Genomic DNA, 20,886 nt, shown 5'->3' with positions numbered 1-20,886 from the left:
CCAAAAAAAGAAAGCTGCCTCCCTCCCTCCCTTATTATACCCTCTCTCCACCTGGTAGTGTGATCACTTCCACCTGAATCTCTCTAATTCCCACACCTCTGGCCAATTCCCTATGCAGGGATAGATTCAGTATTGAGTAAGTTGAAATAAGTGCAGTAAAAATCCGCTTTTTGCAAGTGGCATCAGTATTTGACTTCAAGTCATAGTTATGCCTTGTCTTGGTTAAGTTACATGAGATAAACACAAGACAATAACAAGCAATGGGGAGAATGGATCTGTAACTCTTTTCCTGTGTCTTTTCCTGCATTTGTGCTTTTGTTAAGTGTCCCCTGTCACTCCTAAGGCAAAAAGTAACAGAACAAACCTACAAAGCCCTTTGCCAGTCCTCACTGTACACACCCCAGATGTGTGAGGTGGTGGGTGCTTCTTGTCCCTGTCCTGTGAGCGTGTCCTTGCTGCTGGTGCTGTGGGCCACAGGCTGTGCACAGTCACTGGGAGAGGCTCAGACAAGCATGGAACCTTTGGAGGAAAAAATAAAACCAGTTTTAAGACCATGAGATGGCACTTTTTACTTCCATTGGTTCTCAGTTCACAGTCACCCAGGAGGGAGACAAGCCTCCCGTGTGACACATCACACTTCAGTGAGGTCTCCCAGAGCACAACCTTCTCTTGGCTGCTGAGCCTCACATTCCCAGCTAGGTCATGGTCACTCTCCAACTATTTCAGCTGAGCTTGTACCCTCAGTAAATCTTCAGTTGTGGTGCAGAGTTTCTGGTAAGGCTGAGCAGTGCAGGGGAATTAAGCAACACGAAAATGCCTGAGGGAACACACCGTGAAGAAAGCGTTGGCCCCACCTATACACTACATTTTTCTGCTCAAGTTTGTACTGCCACTGTTTGACTCAAGCAGTTTTTGGAGGGTGATCACCACAGCTGGGGAGGAACTTGCATGTCATAATAATTTTGGGTTGAACTAATAGTTTAGTCATTTGATTAGGAACATTAAATCTCCTCTTTTAGAAGGAAAATATCTTTATCTGTCTCATCCATCTAAATCTGGGGAACAGTTCGCTCTCCATCCCCCTCCAAAGATCCGTTTAGACCCATAAAAAATGTGAGTGGAACAAAAATTCACCCACTCTCACGTCTTAAACTGAAACCCAAACTTTGCATCCACTGTAGCACCATATGAGATGCTCACTAACTATAACAAAATTAAGGCCCTGCAGACCCCTTCCACTTTTTGTCAAGTTATTTCTGGAAATTAAGGGAAGCAGAACTGAAGGTGAACATCTACCAGTTGACATAAACCCTCAGTTACTTTGGTTCCCCAAAACAAGATCTAAAACCTGCAGGTCCCCCATTCCTGCAATTAGGCTGGCACTGGATTATCTGCTTATGTGGGCTGATATTTGAAACTTCCCATGATTCCAAAGGGAGTTCTTTGGGCAGACACACATTGTATGCGCCCCACAGGAAGCTCATCTTTTCAGGATACATTTTCCCTGTCTCAGTTTCAACCCATTATTCTAATTAAAACCTCTTTTATTATGTAAATCATCTTCTCTCTTTGTCAGTGCTTCAACTTTCAGTTATTCAGGGCTTATTTCAGAAATAGCTGTTTCCATGTGCCCTTGCAAATCTTCCTCTTGAGAAACCTTTACCTGTTTCCAGCCCTAAACTCAGCTCTCCTGTATCTTTCTGGTAATGAGGGACATTTTCTTCCTTGTGTCTTCCTCTTTGCCAATTAAACACTCCTGGCTTTCCCCCTCTGACTCACAGGAACTGGGGACAGGATCCCTCTTCTCTATGTGGTTCATTATCCGCATTCTCCTCTGGAATAAGAGGAATGTCTGGGATAAACCTACTATGTCAGCTTTGAAAGAAATGACTTAGACTTAGTGACATGCTCTTACAGGCCAAGTGAGTAGGACACTTCCTTTAGTTCCTGTAATTGGGAGTTGCTCTCACCAGCTGACACGGCAATTCCAGGGGACACGACTTTTCAAAACAACATTCAGGTGACTAAAATGTTGATTTTAGAGGTTGATTAGAGCCAGGACTGAGAAATCCTGCTCTGGATGATGATGAAGTCTGAAAACCTCCATGATTCTGGAAATGTTGGCATCTCCTGGAGCCCACTCATTCCCTGCACACTGAAACGGGAAGTGTTACTAATGGTGATGTAGCTCAGCCACAGCATCATCAACACACCAGGAAGAGAGAAATCCAGTGAGATCAGTTGGTTGATTTCTCCTCCTTCCCAGAGAAATAGGTGCCCTCCACCACGTATTTTGAAGATTAACATCAGATGTAGGAGGAATCGGGTCCATATTTTCTCTGTGGAAACTATTCCAGAGTCAGAAGTCATCCCAGTGTGCATGGTGTGGGTCATGGAAAGCACTTCAGAGCCCTATAACCACATCAAGAAGACCCAGGATGTCTATGCTGCATCTGGCAGCATCAATTAAAACCCCTTCCTCCCAAGCCCTACTAAATCCATGCCTGTGCCTAATGGAGCAGACATGTAAGAAGCACCTTGCACTGCAGGAGGATTCTCTCTAGCGTGTGCAAGCTGGTGTTAAACACCCAGGACACTGCCTGATCATCAGCATATCGGGCATTTTTAATGTACCTGGAATTTTTTTGAATTTGGAAAATCTACCACAACAGCTTATTGAAAAACACTGTATAAAAATCCTATTTATGGGATTCTGAAAACTTGAAGCATCAGAACCTGAGTCTGCTGGCTCTATCCCTTAAAGCCATGGGGTTGGCAGGATCCCTTGTGTTTTGTAGCACAGCAGCACTTGCTGGGTATACACACCTTGTGGATTTTTGAGTACTGGGGGCTCCAGCAAAGATGCAGGACTGAGGAATGTGCCAGTGTCATACAGATGCCTCAGAAGAGTGGCAGAATTAGCTGGCATTTAGCAAAAATAAATATAATTCTGCATAATTAATATGGTCAGAGACAGCAGAGCAAGACAGTGGCATCAGAGGGAGAGGGGCTGTCCTGGGGCACGTCAGTTCTGGGGTGCCCCAGGGGGACCAGCAGCAGCCCTAAACATGGCTTGGGGGCCCTCTTGTGGGCCCTGCTCTGCCGTGGACCCCACTGAAAACAGCTCTGAGAAGTGATTAATGTGAATGCTTAATTAGCACGAGGGCTATTCACACTCCAGCTGCCACTGCAGCTGTGGCAGAGGGCACAACAAGTGCACACGAACAGGCCGTGTGGCTCCAAGGTCTCCAGTCAGAATGTGTGTTTTTCTTAACTACTTCAGAAATTACTGGAGTTTGAAAGGCACAACCGTTCAGTTTTCATGGCTGACAAGAGCAGTTGCATCTCAGGTATGGCAATGCTGTAAATACTGAGATCATGTCTTTGGTTTCCCACAGGTTCATCAGTCCATTCTCACCAGTGCAGGGCAGCCCAGCTCAGCTCTCTTGCCGTCTCCATCCCACACACATTTGCAGTCACTGCTAATTACAGCTGTCACCCACAGACAGGAGGTGAGCACATCAACACCCTCCATTTCTTTGGCTTTTATGCCTATGTGGTTATTGGGAACTGGTGGTTATATACAGTTCTTCAACCTGATCATCTCATATTAAGCACTTAGTGTGGACACAAATTAATGTGACTAATAACTGTGAGAGGACAGATTTTTACCACCTGCAAGCCCCAAAGAACAGCATGGGAACCATGTGCTGTTTCTAGACATGCTCAGTGGGAAATAACTATGCAAACTACAAACTAAAAAACTCCCCAAGGGCTCAAGATTCTGCAAGATCCTGCAAAATATGTCTGCCAAGGTGAGCAGAACCTCCATAAAAGAACCCAAGTAAAGATAATTTGTTACAAGGCCATTCTCCTCCTCAGTGCAGGTGTTCACAAGCGGGAACAGAAAGGTGCTAGTCCTGGCAAAGGTATTTTTAAAGGACAAACACTTCCTGACAAGCCACCTCTCTTCCCTTGGGGTTAGTTGGAGCCCTCCAGCATGAGAGTCTGTCCCTTCAGAGCAAGTGTGTCCCCTCCAGGCATCCCACCCTGTCTGCCTGAACAGACCCAGCTTCATCTCCAAAGGTAATTCCCTGTGCTGAGGTGGAATGAAAATGAAGGAAGTAAACTGGCAAACAGAGCCCTGGCTGAGTCTGAATAAATGTGTGCAACAATGGGTTGGAGTCACTGCCAAGCTCTACTTCCCCATCTGTGGGAAACAAATTTCTGCCCACTGCAGGAACTGAGGGATGGTATAGCTGGAAATTCTGAGAGGTTGGTAATAACTCCCTCTGGAGAAGTGGGATAATTTTGTTTGCTTCCCAGACAAGACTAAGGGATTTTAAAAATGTAACCAAAAACCCCACCAGCACCACCCTATCCCACAAGTATAGGGCATTTACATTGTTAACCACAGCACTATACTGATGCATGTTTTCAGTCTGAATTCTGGCATTTCTGGGTTTTATTAAGAAGTCTCCTGTAATTTGTAATCTTCTTGGAGCAGGAAGGGGCAGGAAGGCAGAGGTGTATAATATGTTCAGGTTACCCAGGGCAGCTGATCAATCCTGCTGGATAGGCACTTGATGTAAATCAAGGTGGAATTTAAGCAATGGATTAGGCCTCTACTCAGGCTGATAATTACAAAAAATGGATCCCTCCCAGGGAAAACAGAAATTTCATGAATGCTTTCCAGCTATATCATGATCCTGGTGTCCCTCCAAGCATAAATTTGGCCTGGAACACAAAGGCATGGAGACAGTCAACCATGTTTTGCCGGTCAGCCCCTTTCTACATTTATTCTAAATAGTTTTAATAATAAATTGTTACACTGTCTCAGCTTGTCTTGCCTATTTAGCTGTGCTTGTTTTACATGTGGATTGTCTCTTGCTATGTTTAGCATGGAGTGTAATGAAGCCTTGAGTGGAACCTACAGAGGCTGCTACCAAGTGTTTAGAGATACACCTTTGATACTGAAATTGGTAAGGAATTAAACACACTGCTTTAAACATCCTTTGTGGTTTCCCTGTCCACCAGAGACATTAAATTCTGATTATTTCCAGTTTAAATTCTGATTTTTTTCAAGCATTTCTTTCAAATCCTTTGGCAAGTTTCTCTGGTTGTACCCTACAAACTCTGTGAAACTAAAACTACATTTGTCCTAAATGATGCTAACCAAAGAAACAAGAATTACTAGTCCTCTAGATGGTGCTACTATTTCAAATAAAGCAGCTGGATGTTTGAAGATTTTGTTCAAATATATTGCTGTAGTACCCCGTGAGAAAGGAACAGGGTGAGAAACCCTGACCCCAGTAAGAGAAGTGATGACACACAACCCAAAACTTCATCTCACAGTTGTAGCAGCAAAGGGCAGCCTGTGTGTAAATACATTGATTGCTTCTCTTTAAGAGTAATGACTGTTTCAGTATCTGAAAATGCAGAAAAACTACAGGCTGTATTGATGAAAATTGCGTTTCAAAGGTTGGCTCCATTTTCCATGTCTTTCATTTCCAGTTTTCCCAACGATTTCCAAGGGGCCCCTCCAGTGTGTCATAGTCCAACTGCAGTGACTCAGGTGAGTGTTCCCAAGCACGGTGGGTGTGTCACAGCCCAGCACCACGGCCTTGCCCTGGCACAGGCTGGGTGTGCTCTGGCCTGGTTTCACAGCAGCACTTCAGCACAACTGTTCTTCAGATGCAGCCACAGGAACCACTGAAACCCACAGTCAAACACCCTGCTGACTTAAGGATACTTGTATGTGCACACTGACATGGGCAGTAAAGGCTGTGAACTCTTAAGTGCTTTAGGGATGCAAGGAAAGAAAGCAAAACAATTTACCTTACGCTCTCCTCTCTTTCCAGAGCTCCCATCTGTAGTTTTAGAACATCTGCCTATTTTCTCTCTCAGATAGTTTTCCTGATTCTCTTTGTAAATCCAGCCAGATGGATTTGCAGCACCAGATTTCTTTCCCCCCGTGGTTGCTGTCAAAGTCAAGAACAAAAACTTTCTGATTTCAAGATTATTATTGTTGTACATTATTATACATCTGACCTTTGAAACATATATTCTGTATCACCACTATCTCTTACTTTGTGCAAAGTTCATCTGTTATCTAAATAAATGTCAAATTTGGGATCTTGTTAAGCCTTCAGCCTCAGTAACAATAACTGTGAATTTCTGGAGTTTACTCAGACAGTGTAAGAGAAACATTTATTTCATCGGTTTTGACTATTCAACCTTTAAAATTTCACAGAGTGTATTTGTTCTTGTGTTATGAGAAAAGAATAACATCTCTAAATCATTTATTATTTTGTATTCTTTTCCTGTCCCATTTATTTATCTGCTTTCCAAGAAACTTTTCTCACAGGAACATATCTATGGTGATTTTCACTGCTCTTTTATGAGTCCATCTCCAGTGTCATAATAGTTTGGTTGGTTGGGTTCTGAGGCAGCAAAGCCACAAAATCAGGGTGTATGGAAGCTCATAAAAATACTTCTTAAAAGAAAGAGACTCTAAAAGCAGACAGAAGGTTATGCTAAAAACAATCATGAAGACATGAGCTTAAATAACAAGTATTTTATTTAGCATACTTAGTGAATCCTTGCACACAGTAACTTCCTAAGTCCTCTGGCCTTTTTCCAGCAGGGCCAACACAGACAACTAGAATTAAACTTCTTCCTAAAAATAAAGCAAGATTAGACTGACTTTGGAAGCGACTCCTTCAACACCTCAGAATCTTCTGGCTCATAATAAGGTTCCAAAACAGGTTTTAATTTGACTTCCTCTGGTAGCTTGTGAGTATCTTCTCTCCTGCTTCCATCTCTTAAAAGCGGAACCAATGTTTTCCAGTGTTTCCCTGAAACTACAAAGGAAAGGAATGGTTAATTTTTTCCCCTCCACAGAATCAGAAAATATACAAGTGGTTTAAATAGGAAGCTGATGAAAGAAGAAGAAAGAAGCAGGAAGAAAGGGCTTTGTGGTTTTCTTGCCCATACTGTTGCATGAGTTTTCCATATTTCAGCTGGCAAGTACAGCAGAGACTGATTGCACAGTTGAATACTTTTGTGCTGGGGGCTGAGCTCCCAAACTGTAGGGCTTGGGGCCTCCAAAAGCCTCCTCCTGGCTATCTGGTTGCCATCATACACTGCTCCATCTCCTCAGGATTTACACCTTATCTGTCTTGTAAAATCTTCATTCAGAATGACAGATCTATGGGGGTTTTATTCCCAAGAGTCAAACTGCTGTGATTGATGAGCCCACTTCGTCCTTCGCATTTTGTGCTGATGGGAAATGACATAAACTTAGTTACTGAATTATCAGTAAGTGCATAACACTGAGTGCCCTCTAACAATTAATCCATGCTGCTACTGTCCCCAGTGTGTAGCCCATACTAGGATTTAGGTCACTGAAGCCCTCACCTCTGCCAGGTTTAATAGAGAAACTGAGATTCCGTCTGAGGTCCCCAGAGTACCCGGGGTCTTCGTTGATTATGCCCAGGTTCGTATTCCATGTGGACCAGTTCACTTCATCAACCCTGGGGAGAGAACAACAAACCCAATATCTATTCTGAGCATCACCAGACAACTCCAGGATGAGCTTTTATCACAAACTGCCACCTCTCAAGCCTCAGATCTGACCTAAAAATCAGATTAAACTGCCTACTGTAGACAGTATTAGTGAGCTACTTTTCAGAGTGCTCCAGGGGGAAAGCTCTGCTTCCTACCATCAGATGCCTTAATGCTGTTTGTCTACAAAAGATTGTTCGTTTGACACACAAACAGGTTACCTAAAGCACCATCTGTAATCATCTTGGCCATCAGGTGTGATCCCCACCAAGACTTGCTTCCCGGACCGGAATGAGCTCTTCAAACAGTTCAAGTAGCTGTTTTCGATATCCAAGATTGTGATGGCTCTCTGCCAGGTAAGAGAAAGCAGAGCACTGAGAGGTTGCTGGTCAAAGTCATACAAATCCTGAATACTGCCTTTATTTTATAAACCTTCAGTATTTATCATTGTCATCATCTTAGAGCAGTCACTGTAACCACCTCTGAAATATCACCCTCTGTTAATGTCATTAAAAATGCTCAGTTACTGCCCTGTGATTAGAACTATGAAGTTCCCTTTCTTACCTCAAACAAAAACTGATGTGCCTTTGAGAGTCTGGTAAAGATTGCTTTTCCCTTTGCATAATCCCTGGCTCCATAGTCTGATCAGGATTTTCCATCATCAAAAGCCCAAATAATTTTGTCTAATTACAAAAGTACTTCTTTTCTTAAATTCTGAACATCTGTGGAACACTGGGAACATCTGCTCAGGCAAAACATCAAATATACACGGAAAAGGAACTAATATACTTTTTTCAGGAGCTGTTCAGGGGAATCAGAAAGAAGCAGTGACCTGTTATTTAGAAAGATGTCGGTTCCTAAAGATTCTCTCTGAAATTTCTGATGATTCCCCACACCCTCTTTCTTGGATAGCAGCCTCCCAGAACCAACACACCTGGAGCTTCCAGATGCTCTTGCTCTCCTGTGCAATTTTGTTCACGGTTTCCCCCATCAGCGCAATGAGCATGTTGAGCAGGAGGATGTACGTGAGGATGACGTAGAGAACCAAGAGGATGACAAACACAGACTTGAACCTGTAGTTCTCTGTGAACTCCAGGTCCCCCATCCCAATAGTGAACTTGAAAAGCTCCAGGCAGGTGTAATACAGGCTGTTGTAGGACGTGCGGACTCGTCTCACGTGGCAGCAGCGGGAAGAGTCAGAGGTATTTGTCTCTTGCCCCTCATTGTCATCCTCAATTAAAGTCACCACAGCTGTTGCAAAAGAAGAATCACATAGGCAGGATGAAAATACAATTTGAGATCATAATTCCTTTGCAAGCAATGAAACGAGTATAAAGGTAAAGCATGTTATCCTCACGGTACATTGACTCCAGGGAAACTGCCCTATAAATATTCCCTATAACTGACACCTCTCAGAAGGTGTTGCCTCAGCTTTCTCTACACAGAACAGGACGACTGAATGTTTTTCCATCAGCTTTGGAAAGCAGTTTGAGACCCAGGGATGAAAAGCTGTATGAAACTACTACAGATAATTGTTATTCTGAAGAGATATTTTTTGTAAGTAGGCAAATTTTTTAGTTTTTAGTTGGAAACAAAAAGTCTAAGCAACTTGAAAAATAACATTTTCCAAGACTCTCTAAAGTAACAAAAAGTAACTCCAATTAGAAAATTACCTGTAGAAAATCCCAAGAGGAACACTAGATAGACAAACATGAAGCGACACAGATCTCTAAGGATCATCTGCAACATGAAAACAGAGTATTTTTATGTTGCTAAAACTTGAATATAAACTGCACCAAAAATGGGTACCTGCTTCAGCTCAAGAAGGCATTTGCATGAACTGGCTGTTCATGCATTAAACTGTTGTTTATCCTGCTGAGATGATAAACTTTAATACAGAAAACATTTTTCTCTGTTATTCATGCAGCAGTTTACACACATATGCAACACATATGCCTGTCAAATAGTTTCCTCTTTGCGAGTATAAACCACATTAAGACAGTTGAAGCTTTCTTCCCCTCTTGGACTGGCTGTCTACACCATACAGAGAGGTTTATTAGCCAGCTAGTTAATTAGCCAGCCTCTTAGCTAATTGCTCTGTTTGGTAACATTTGAACTATACCTAAAGAAATTTCCAGCTGGTGGAAAGCTGGGCCATTTCACACCAGAGTAGTCTGCACTGTTCTCAGTCTCCTTTCATCCACGCTTGTCCAATCATAGTTATCTTGAAGCATGGCAGGCAATAAAAATCATCATCATCATATCAAGACTGCTTTAAAATGTATGGATGAGGAGCAGGGGGTTTTTCTACATCACTTAAATTTTATCACTTCACTCAGAAGACAACAGCAAAGTTTAGCAGAGTGTTATGAGCTTTCCCAGTGGCATCATGGAGGCAGATATGGCAAGGTGTCTTCTGGAATGCTGTTGGCAGCAGTGTCCCACTCTGGGCACACCTGCTCCCTGCACTGACCTTGGCAATCATGACAGAGTAAATGCCCATCTGCTGGAAGCCACGGGTGTAGTAGAGCATGTTGGCCCAGCCCAGTGCCAAGGAGAACACCATGGAAGCCACGTAGAGTTCCTGGCCACAGAAGTACAGCACCACAGAGCTCAGGAGGAGTAAGGAGTGAACAAAGCTGAAAGACAAGCATGGTCTGAATGCAGAGGGCTGAGCTGGTCACAGGTGGTGGGAACAGAGGAGCCCCATGGGGTGTATAGCAGAATGAGGGATTCCCCTTGTTTAGTGCACTCCAGTTGGGAAGAGAAAGGACTCAAACATTCAGAGGCAAAGCTCCCTTTAGCAGTGGGAGGATTTCTGCACACCCAGTGTATAAGTCCACCTTGGAAATCTATTCCTAACTCTGCTGCATGACACAGTCACTGAACATCTGGACGCTTAATTTGCCTTACCTCCAAAGGAGGTCACTGCCCCAGACCCATCTGTTCAGTGATATCCACTGGCTACTCTGGTGTAAAAACCCAGGAAATTATAGCAAAGCATCTACCTATTACAGGTGGCTTCAGCCAGAACTACAGATCTCCCACACTCATCTGTTTCTGGCTGAGATGCAACCAAAGATATTGGAGCTTACAAAAGAACCTCACTGTAGCCATCAATGATCAGCGTCTTGAGTGACGGGCGCCTCTGCACGAAATATTGTATCTGGAAAGAAAAGGGAACCAAGACCAGGTTTGCATCAAGGAGGAATTAACTATCACCTGTGAATGCATCGACTGAGCCCTGAGCCCTGTACCAGGGAGCTGGTACCTATTAAAATCACAAGAACAGCTGGAAAACAGCACTGGCACAATATCTCAGGAGGACTCTTCCAGCAACACTTGAATTCTCTCACATCTGGTGTCTCTTTTGAAGACAACAACCCATTCAGTCACTGTTTGAGGACCTGGGATTCACTGCACCCTTTCCATTGGCTGCCAAGGGGAAGCTGGGGACTTCAGGCTAAGCCAGGAAACCTTTAGTGGAGGGCTGGCTGTTTGCAGTACCCCACCCTTAAGCTTTGGCAAGGCTAATTGCCAAGATGCTCGTTGCCTTCTAAGGAGAACCTTTTTTTATAAATAGATAAAATTGTATCTTAGCTCATTAGTAACCTGAGAACTCCTAATCAGGCCTAGGGAAAAGATTCGTCGCTCTTGACTAAAACATGGATCATTTTAGCAGCCAATGCTAATGAATAGGAAAAGTTCATTTGACTCTCCCCTACATCTACCCAAACAGCAAAAGGGAAATCTTCAAATATCTTACCCCTCTGAAAAAAAAATAGAGGCCTCCCAGAACACTCAGGATCTCTCCAGTCACTCGAAAATACTCCCCAGTGGTGTAACCAAAGGTGAAGGGAGGCTGTATAAGACAGGAAGATGTTCAGCAGAACTGGAGACAGGAAAAACCTGGCCTTGCCAGCAGCCTAAAGCAACTACATTGTGGGGGGCAACAGGTTAAGTTTCTGAATGTGCTGCAGCAAGACTGGGAATCAAGCAGGGTCAAAATCTCCCTCCTCCCTTCAGGAAAGAGGACATTTCTGATGTTAGGAGCACACATTCAAATGGGAGGCAGATCTGAGATGTCATGCACTGGCTGGCTCCCCTGACACATGCCACAGTGACATACCTTTTGGTCCTTCTGCACAGGTCTGTAGTAAGCAGCTGCAGTGAGGATGCTGATGTGCAAGGTATAGACAAAGAAGTTGAAGTAAAACAAGTGTTTGACAAACCGGTCCCACTTGTCTTGCAGGAGCCTGTTAAGGGGCTCCACCAGCAGCATCTCGTGCCGGTTCTGAGCAGAAGGAGAAAGGGGAGAGTCTTGCTGGGACCAGTATGTATCAGACTTTGAAAGAAAAACAAATTATATTCATCTTCAGCAAATGTTCTCTCTCATTCCCTTAAACTCAGGAGGGGCGATTGCTCTTTTATGGAAAGGAGGCAAAAGGTGCACTGTGGGGAACATGAAGCTCTTCCCCAGCAGTCCCCCAGCATAGGAATAAAATGCAAAGGAGGTGCAATACTCACCGGTGTCTCACTGCTGTAGGCAAGAATCTCCAGCACTGAATTTTTCTCACATGTGTCTATACAGGACAGGTCATAAAGAGAGGAGTGGACAGGTCCATATGCCCATTCAGTGAACTTCCTGGACAGGTGTCTGCACTCGGGATCTTTGATCTCTCGTCTGAGGATGTAAGCGAAAATCTAATTGCAAAAGAACAATACAACCAACATATCAGTGCTAATGGACTTCTTGTCCCTCAGCATCTCCACATGAAAGGATGGGTAATTTCTCCCTAGTTTAACTGAGCTGAGGCCAAACCACTGGAGCCCTGCATTCTCAAGGAAACACAATTCATTTTCTTACTGGATGCTGGGAGATGAGAAATATAAATACCTCTTACAGCTTGGCATTATCTGCTTCAAAACTGCAAGAGAAAAGCAGAGGTGTGTGTTACACCTCTCTGAGCACACAGTCACTTTGAATGTGGACTGCCAGAAAATGAGTTATAACAGCAGTCAAAAGTACAAAGGTTCCAGTGGTTTCCTCTTGGGCTGCCAGGGGTGTATGAATAACACCAGCTGGGCACATACACACACATTTCATGGCCTTTAAGAGCTCTGCAGGTTTGCATGTTAAACTGCAGCCTCAGTTTCTAGTAACTAAAAGGCTCCAACAATAAAGTTACAAACCCCATCTTGCATAAATGTTTCACATGTGCTCCCTATAACTTGATACAATAACAGGACAGTTAAACACCTTCTCTCACCTACCCCTATCTTCCCTGTTTTGGCTGCCAGGGTTAATGGAGTCAGCCCTTTCTTGTTGGTGAGCTCTTCCAGCTTCAGGATTGGATTAATTTTGGCACCAAGGATCAGTATGTTATTGTACATCTTGGTTACAAACTTGGTGTTATCCTTAGTGTTATCTGCAATCTCCACCAGGGTGTGCAGGACCATGTTGCCCATGGAGTCCTCAGCAGCAATGTCAGCTGCCTGGTAGGGATTCTCCAGCAGGAATTTCACAATGCAGAGCTGGTTGGTGCAGGCAGCCAGGGACAAGGGCAGCTCCCCTACAGGAAGCAAAGGGAAGGAGTGGTCAGAAAATATGAAGTTCATGTTGTTTTCATCTTGCACTAAGAAAAGGTGGATTCCTCTGACACAGCACCAATTCTTGTGATAGCTGTTAGAATCAGATTTTCTTTGGTTTTAACTGCATGACAGAAACACAGCTGCTTAAAAAAAGCACTGACAGGACAGGAGCAGAAGGTTACAACCTTTCAAAGGATACAGTGCTCAGAGAACACCAAGCTCACACTGAACACCATCAACTACCAACTGTGTTTGTTTATAAGCTCAGTTTATAAGCTCAGGAGTAAATATTTGTCCTGATGGTGGAACAACCCATCTGGCATCTGAGCCTCCAGTCCCACATAAACAGGATTATTTAACAGCTTGCACTTGGGGTGATGCTAGGATAACTCAATCAATAAAGCCCATACTGAGCTCACTCCTACCAAAATAAAAGCCAGATTTCCCTTTGATTTTCCTGAAGAACTCCCCACAGGCTCGTGCATGAACATCTGCTCCATTCTGGACCAAGAGCTTCACCAGGTACATGTTCCTTCTCTCGATGGCAATATGAAGAGCAGTCTGGCCTACAGAGACACCCATCAGACAGAAATCTTCAGCACTTAGTACACACTGAGAGCTTTCAGCACTGCAATTCACTCCGCTCCATGTCAGATGGTGGAACTGAGAGCTTTGCAGACTAAAAAGCTCTAGAACTGAACAGAAAAAAACCCCCAAACAGCAAATGGACATTCCTTGAACTTGCTATTAATCACTGTATATCAAAAATGGCAGAATATTGCACAGAACACACTCCCAGCACAAATGCACACTGGAACTTTGGGGTGCTGCATCCTCAAGCATAAGGCTTCTTGAAGAAGACTCAGTCTAGGCACCCTGAAGTTCCCCTGTAGCAGCCATTTCTCTTACCCTTGTAGTAGTTGTCAGTATATTCTGCATTAACAAACTCTTTCAGAGTTCCAGTTTTCCTTGCAATATCCAGCAGCAAGGGAATGGTATCATTTTTCCCATCATGCAGATTCAGCATGGCTTTCAATAAACAGGTTTTCCCAGTTTCAGGCTCTATAACACAAAAGATTGAAGATGTATTGAAGTTATTACAGACCCACCATCTATACCCAGGCAAGCAGGAATTAATGAGGTGCTTTTCAAAAGACAAGGAAACTCATTTATGCTTTTCACAAAAAATTTCAGCTCCTGTAACCTTACAATCAATGGGTTGCCCAATCAATAGGGCAGTAGTGGCTATTAAAGGACCTCCTGCAGACATATAACATAATTATCCTTTTTTTGTTTTCATCTCAGGAGCACTACTGGAGGAAGAAGAGGGCAACTGAAGGTATGTGCCACTAAAGGGTACCTTTGAACTCCTCATCTGTGAGATGCTTGAAGGTTCTATTAAGGTAGAGTAGCAGGTCACTCAGGTCCTTTGTGTTGCCTCGGGCTACAGCATCAAAGATCCTTCTGCGATCGTAAAACTTGAAAGCTTTTTCTGAGCAGCCTGTGATGGAATCTGCAGACAGGAGCCTAACAAGGGTAAATTTCAGTTACTAAAAGTCAGATACTAAAAGTTAGAGATTTAACAGACTTTTTATAAAACTAACAGAATACTATTTTTCATTTGCTTGTGTGAAGTAGTAAGTACAGGTTAGAAAAGACGGATCTGCAAAGACTAGAAGATCAACAAAGCCTGCAAGCAACTGTTCTGATAAAGTTCTGTATCACTTGCTGCAAAACTGACAACAAGACTCAGAAGAGACACTCAAGTATGGCAGTGAAACCGCAGGCCTGGAGCCAGGCAATCCCTTGTTCTCTTCTGAGTGATGTCCATTCACTGAACAGTCAATTAAGGCCTACTGCTAATTTTGGGCAAAATATCCACAGATTCTCTGAATTTTCAGAGATGCCAAAACAGCCATTGTCCCTTTCAGTTGCAACACTCCTTATTTTGGCAGAGAAAATAGTGAAACTGAAAAAACCAGTCATGCTCATGTGGAGAGAACAAACGGTGCTCTAAGAGCCATGGTCTGCAGTTGTCAAACTATTCCTTACAACCACATCTTGTGAAGGGGCAAACTTACTTGTGAAGTTTCCCCCTCTCCAAACTGACATTAAATTTGATGACAGAAGGTGCCATCAGGTGATCCATCTGGTAAAAGGAGTCCATGGGAGCCATGTCCTTGTCACTATCCCCCATCACAAACCGCCCACGCCTTGCAAAGATGTTGCTTTTGGGTGGCTGTGCCCTGGTGCTGGGTGGGCCCTGGGAGTTGTCAGATGTTTCCAGGACAGACTCCTCCCCTTCTGTGTGTTCATCTGCCACTTCAGATTCCTCCATGTCAAAACTGCCAAATTTCTTCATCTTCCCAAGAATTGAAGACATGATGAGCAGGCAGTCTGTGAGGAAGGACACAAACACCTCAAGTCAGCATTTTACAGGGCCACGAGCCCCCTTTTGCCTCGGACCACTCTCCATGAACAGCAGGGAGTGGATTGGTTGCTCTCATCCCAGAAATGAGGCAGATGGACAAGATTCACTGTGCACAGAGTTGGAACAGTTTAGTAGGTCATTACCTCCATGTTGTTCCTGTCCCCACTGCCCTTACCCATTCCAGAATGGACAAAGCAAGCCAGAGCATCCCAGAGCTTGCCAGCCATCCCACTGCAGAGCTGACTCTACTTAAAACTAGGGCTTCATCCTCCTCCAGTCATTGGTAAAGCCCAAACGATCTCAAGCCTCAACAATCTCTACTTTTTTTCTCTACTTTCTAACTGGTTTGTGCCACAATTTATTCTCATGATCGTATCAGGCATGTGAAAACAGCCTGTTTGTGCCATCACAGTATGTCTGGGATGCTGAGCACAGAGGGCTTCCTGCACACAGGAAAACTATCACTTAATGGCTTTGCCAGAATTATAGCAGTGCTTGATGAAAATTGGAGCTTGTGATTCTCAAGAGAGGAGCTTCACCTCAAACATGAGACACAGAAACAGAAAGGGAAAGGTTACCCCAGATAAGAGCTGCCTGTAAGACCACACGTCCGATCCTGTCTGATTTACAACCACAAAGAACTTGACACAAGTTAACAAAGACAGAACCACAGAATGGTCTGGGTGGGAAGGGACCTTAAAGATCATCTCATTCCAACCCCTCTGCCATGGGCAGGGACACCTTCCACTATCCCAGGTTGCTCCAAGCCTTGTCCAACGTGGCCTTGAACACCTCCAGGGATGGGGCAGCCACAGCTTCTCTGGGGAACCTGTGCCAGGGCCTCCCCACCCTCACAGATAAGATACTCCACTGAAAGCAGAGCAGGATGCCTTTTTTTTTTTTTTTTGGTTTCTTATCAAACTGTTTTAATCAGACAAATGCTATCTTCATGCCACTGAATTCAAAATGTTCTAGAACTCCAGCAGTGGAGAGAGGAATACATCATACTCGAACTGCTATACTGCTGGCTTAGAAACATTCTCTGAAATCCTACATTGCTTGGAAATCCTACAGCTTTGAGCACAGGAATGTCACAAAATCTTTAAAAAGCCTTACATTATAAAACACATTACAGTGGTCAGTAGTCTGTGTAAATTCAGTGTGAAAACAACATCATAAACACGTTTCAAGGTTGTTTCTCTTAACAAGAATATTCTGAGGGTTGTCTGCAAACCCACATTGTACATTAAAGCTGGATTTTCAGTTCTATGGGAATACTTCATATCTACATCAAGGGTCACTTACCTTTTTCTGTGCAAGCAAGACAGGAAAGAAACTTTGGTCAGGCATTTGTATTTTCCATGGAAAGAAAACATCAATTCCAAACTTGCACATTTAGTGTTACTGGAAGCAAACCAGCATCAAATGGACAAAATACTAATAACTGCAATTTAACTCACTCACCTTTCAAGTTCTTTGTGTCTTTAGAATCACTCAGAAAGAATAACATAATAACTTATTAACTTAATTGTTCTATAAATAAGAAATCAAAATATTTCCATTTGGAATAGGATACTAAAATTACAGTAGAACAACTATTTCAGTAGAAAAGGAATAAAACCAGTTCTATAAAAAAATAGAAAAATATACAGTCGGAATACAGTCATGTATAATTATAATTTTTTGTCTTATTTAAATTAATGTGGATTGAGCCAAAAACATCAGCGAGATGGCCATGGAAAATACAATTACTTATTTCCCACGGAATAAATGTAATGTTAAAATGTGCAGAAAAGGCTCAATCCTGTCTCCCTGGCAATTGCTCAAACCTACTCTAGTCATTATATGTGCTTTCCTTTCTAAACCCTGTTGAAAATATATTTGATAAGGAAGACAAAGCTGCATTTCCTCATGAGTATGAATTTGCAAGGGAATAAGCTTCACAATTCTGTGGAAGGATTCTTTAAAAAATATTATCTATTCTACTAAACACATAAACTACTTGAACTCTCTGAAACCCTTATACATTGAAATTTGACACAATAAATGAGATAAGGAAATATTTCTGATAGAATGCCCTGTCACATCACAACTTATAACAAATAATAAAGAGAGTTTAAAAAGAACTAACAGCAAACATACATGCAGAACTTACAAATACTGACAAAAATCCCGTCTTCCAAAAAATAGTCCAGTCTCAGTAAGCACCCACTGATCTACAGGAATTTGGTGCCAGATATTCCTCCTCCAGGGTGCCTGGACTGAAAAGCCCTCAGAGTTTGCTTCTCCACTTTATTTGTCTGCAAAAGTGTGGTATGTGCTGATTTTTAGAATCAAGGGAAGTTCACTAGAAGAACAGAGAACAGAGCAATAAGATAATTAAGAACAATTCTGGAACCAGAAGCATCAGTGGCTTCTATTCCCAGAGGTTTAGCAGAGCTCTTTACAAGAATTGCAGTGAGTTGCTGTTGTTTTTTCCTCCCCTTTAATTGCATTTAGTAATGGATATTCTTCTCCAGATTTCCTCCTCGTAAATACACTCAATTTTGCAAAAAACCACCCAAACCACCAGATGACAATTGTTTCTGTGGGTCACAGTTTCATTTCAATTTACAAAACTTTGTAAAATGTGCCACAGTCATCTTTCTGGACATCTTTCTTGAGTGGCTAATTTAGAGATAATTATTTTAAAGACAAGCTGATTCAGAACAGAGCTGAGCAAGAACCAATGACGGAAAGTCCTAAAGCCTTTCCATTGTTCCACATCCCTACTAGGTTTTATTTCAATTATATAGGTAACAGTCAGCTTCTAAATATTAATGTAATTAGGAAAAATATCTAATCCAGGATGGATCTAACATCCTTAAAAATAAAGAACTGTGTCAAATATTGTTAAATATATAATTTACATACAATCTTTCTGACAAAAACTAGTCTAGAGAAAGAGTTTTTCCAGAGGCTGGGCTGACAGGCTGGGAGCAACCCCCAAGCCTCCTGAGGTTTTGAGTAGATTATGAAATTATTTAATGAAATTATCTGTGCTACGTTTTGCAAAAGGCAGCTGTCTTTCTAGTCTTGCCATCTATCTATCCATAGATGTATAAAAGAATTATACATTTGCCTATTTAATAGCAAACTAATTATGCTCCTTAGAACACCCTATGGCATTGTATCAAATGGAGTAACAAGCCTATTTATTAATGCATAAGTACAGATTACCAACGAGGCAGGTCCTCAGCTGCTGCTCCTGGAGCTTTGCTGAGCAAAGCCTCTCACCCAACATCACAATTAACTCTTTCCCCATTTCCAAAGCAGGGACTCAGTAGGAAAACTCCATGGAGCAGTGGAGGATCTCCCTTATTCAGTCTCTGGCTTCTTGCTGCTGCCTTTTGCTAAATGTTCCTTCTCCCTCTTCTCCCATTCAGGCATCAGCTCCTTTCAGTCTCACTGTGCTTCGATGGATGTACTTTGGGAGCTTTCTGCTGCTTCCTGATGCCTCCTTTAGCAGCTCCTTGGCTTGTGTTTCCTGGGAAGATGTTATCTCCTTCTCCATTGCTTTTTGCAATAGTTGTTGGACATATCATATTCCATCTCAGCAGGGATCTTGTTTTTAGGAGATGTGAATGCTTGTCAAAACAAGCCAGTGATAAGCAAGAAGGAATTTATTCCTTTTCCTTGGGCCTGCCTCCAACATGCTGCAAAGGCTTTGTGCAACTTCTGTGCTTCAGAGGGATTTTACCCACTAAGAGCCCTCTCCATCACTGCAAATGGAAAACCATCAACAGATGTGCCAGAGATCCTAAAGATGTATCCAGGGCTGGCCTGCAGCTCAGAGACAGCCTTGCCTTTGCTAATAGAACCTCAAACCAGGCCATGATTTACCAGCTCCTGGAAGCAAATGCCACTTGATCTCACGGGTAACAGGGCACTGGAACAGTATTATCAGCTCTTTCCAGTTATTCAGTAAAAATGAAAGCAGATATTCTGATGCAAAAATAATTTATACTAATGTAACAGAGAAAACAACATATAGCAAGTTAAAGCTTTTCTTTAATCTAGTCTATACTTTCTCTGTAATTCCTTCATATGCCAACAGTTCCCTAAACACGACATGGACCAGATGCATGGAGAGAGGGTGGAGGGAGCTGGAAATTCAGCATCTCTGTAGTTAAGATCTCAGAACTCAGCACAGCTTTTTCACTATAAAAATGTCAGTCCTGATGTTGCTAATGAGCAAGATAGGAATCCATGTCCATATTTCAGTGGAAACACTTGCTGCCCAGTAAAGGAACTGTATCTAGATAACATGAAACACCTTCCTTGCTTCCCCAGGTCATTTGAGCAAAAGAAGTGTACATGTATCTTGGTTTAGTCTGAAACTAGAAAATGTTTTCACATTAAAATAAAGAGTAAGGGAAGAAATAAAGTCTAAGAGCATAATACAGGGGACAAAACCATGGAAATTTTAAGGGAATGCACATGAGCAATACCCAACATTAAAAACAGATTAGTCTAGCTAATTGATTAATGCTTAATTTGACACAATACAGGAAGGGCAGAACCAGGAACACCTTCAGATCAAACATAGTAACATAACTCCTCCAGTTTATCACAATTCTGACTGTTTCAGGGAGGCCCTGATCCAAAACTCAAACATAATTATGTATGTCAAATAAAGAAAAGAATTACTTCTCATCCTATAAATGCATTTTCCACTTGGCTATAACCCCTGCACTCCAGGCATCTCCAGTCATGGTACCAGCCTAGTCATGCCTTTGACCTTAGTCCACTGCACCCAAACAGAGTAGAAAAAAATAGAATAGAAACAACCCTCCATGTTTTATTTTCGCTATTTTGTCGATGTTCAAGCCAAGGTATCATTCCATCTTTTACAGAGACAACATGCAATCCATGAAGACTGGGATTTGTTCTTTGCAAGAGCCACCAAACCCCCCAAACAAGGCTGACACCCTGGTCTGCTGCCTGTCTGTATGTTGTCAGACAGCTTAAGGACAAGAAGTCTCTAATGAAAGCATCAGACCAAGTTACAGCTGCTCTTCTCTCCTAGTCCTTCCAAACGTATTCCTACCAGGAAAATGAGCCTTGTGTGAAGTATCATTTTATGCAGGAAGTTAATGGATCTCTCCCAGTCACTCAGACAAATGTAATGTGGTAATTACTGCTCATTTCACAAATGGGAATGACAGAGCACCGAAATGTGCAGACCCAGAAGTGGACATTAAATGCTGGAGTTTTTCCCCTCTGTAATGAGTGAGATTGCATGTGGAATAAAGTGA

General features: G+C 42.7%; 1 protein-coding gene across 5 annotated transcripts; it reads right to left on the bottom strand.

The window, feature by feature from the left end:
- Positions 1 to 26: 26 nt before the first annotated feature.
- On the bottom strand, positions 27 to 20,785 carry TRPV1 (transient receptor potential cation channel subfamily V member 1). Of its 5 annotated transcripts, XM_064677927.1 has the most exons (19): positions 18,813 to 20,785; positions 17,745 to 17,936; positions 15,240 to 15,555; positions 14,519 to 14,685; positions 14,068 to 14,220; positions 13,584 to 13,724; positions 12,841 to 13,139; positions 12,094 to 12,270; positions 11,696 to 11,860; positions 11,333 to 11,428; positions 10,662 to 10,732; positions 10,040 to 10,205; positions 9,240 to 9,306; positions 8,501 to 8,817; positions 7,788 to 7,915; positions 7,420 to 7,535; positions 6,707 to 6,863; positions 5,839 to 5,981; positions 27 to 519 (listed from the first exon to the last, which is right to left on the bottom strand). In XM_064677927.1, exons 3-18 carry the CDS (start codon positions 15,539 to 15,541, stop codon positions 5,879 to 5,881), a joined length of 2,625 nt encoding a protein of 874 aa, XP_064533997.1. In that variant the 5' UTR covers positions 15,542 to 15,555; positions 17,745 to 17,936; positions 18,813 to 20,785; the 3' UTR covers positions 27 to 519; positions 5,839 to 5,878. The 5 variants fall into 5 exon arrangements, 4 of the variants coding, with proteins under 4 accessions (XP_064533997.1, XP_064533996.1, XP_064533998.1 ...); XM_064677926.1 differs by having other exon boundaries at positions 17,745 to 20,785; XM_064677928.1 differs by lacking the exons at positions 27 to 519; positions 5,839 to 5,981 and having other exon boundaries at positions 6,563 to 6,863; positions 17,745 to 20,785.
- Between the last annotated feature and the right edge of the window lie 101 nt (positions 20,786 to 20,886).

The sequence above is a fragment of the Pseudopipra pipra genome, chromosome 21 (genome assembly GCF_036250125.1).
Source record: "Pseudopipra pipra isolate bDixPip1 chromosome 21, bDixPip1.hap1, whole genome shotgun sequence".
Lineage (NCBI taxonomy): Eukaryota > Metazoa > Chordata > Aves > Passeriformes > Pipridae > Pseudopipra > Pseudopipra pipra.
Note: the sequence above shows the minus strand (reverse complement) of the source record. Positions and strands in the feature narration are given on the sequence as shown.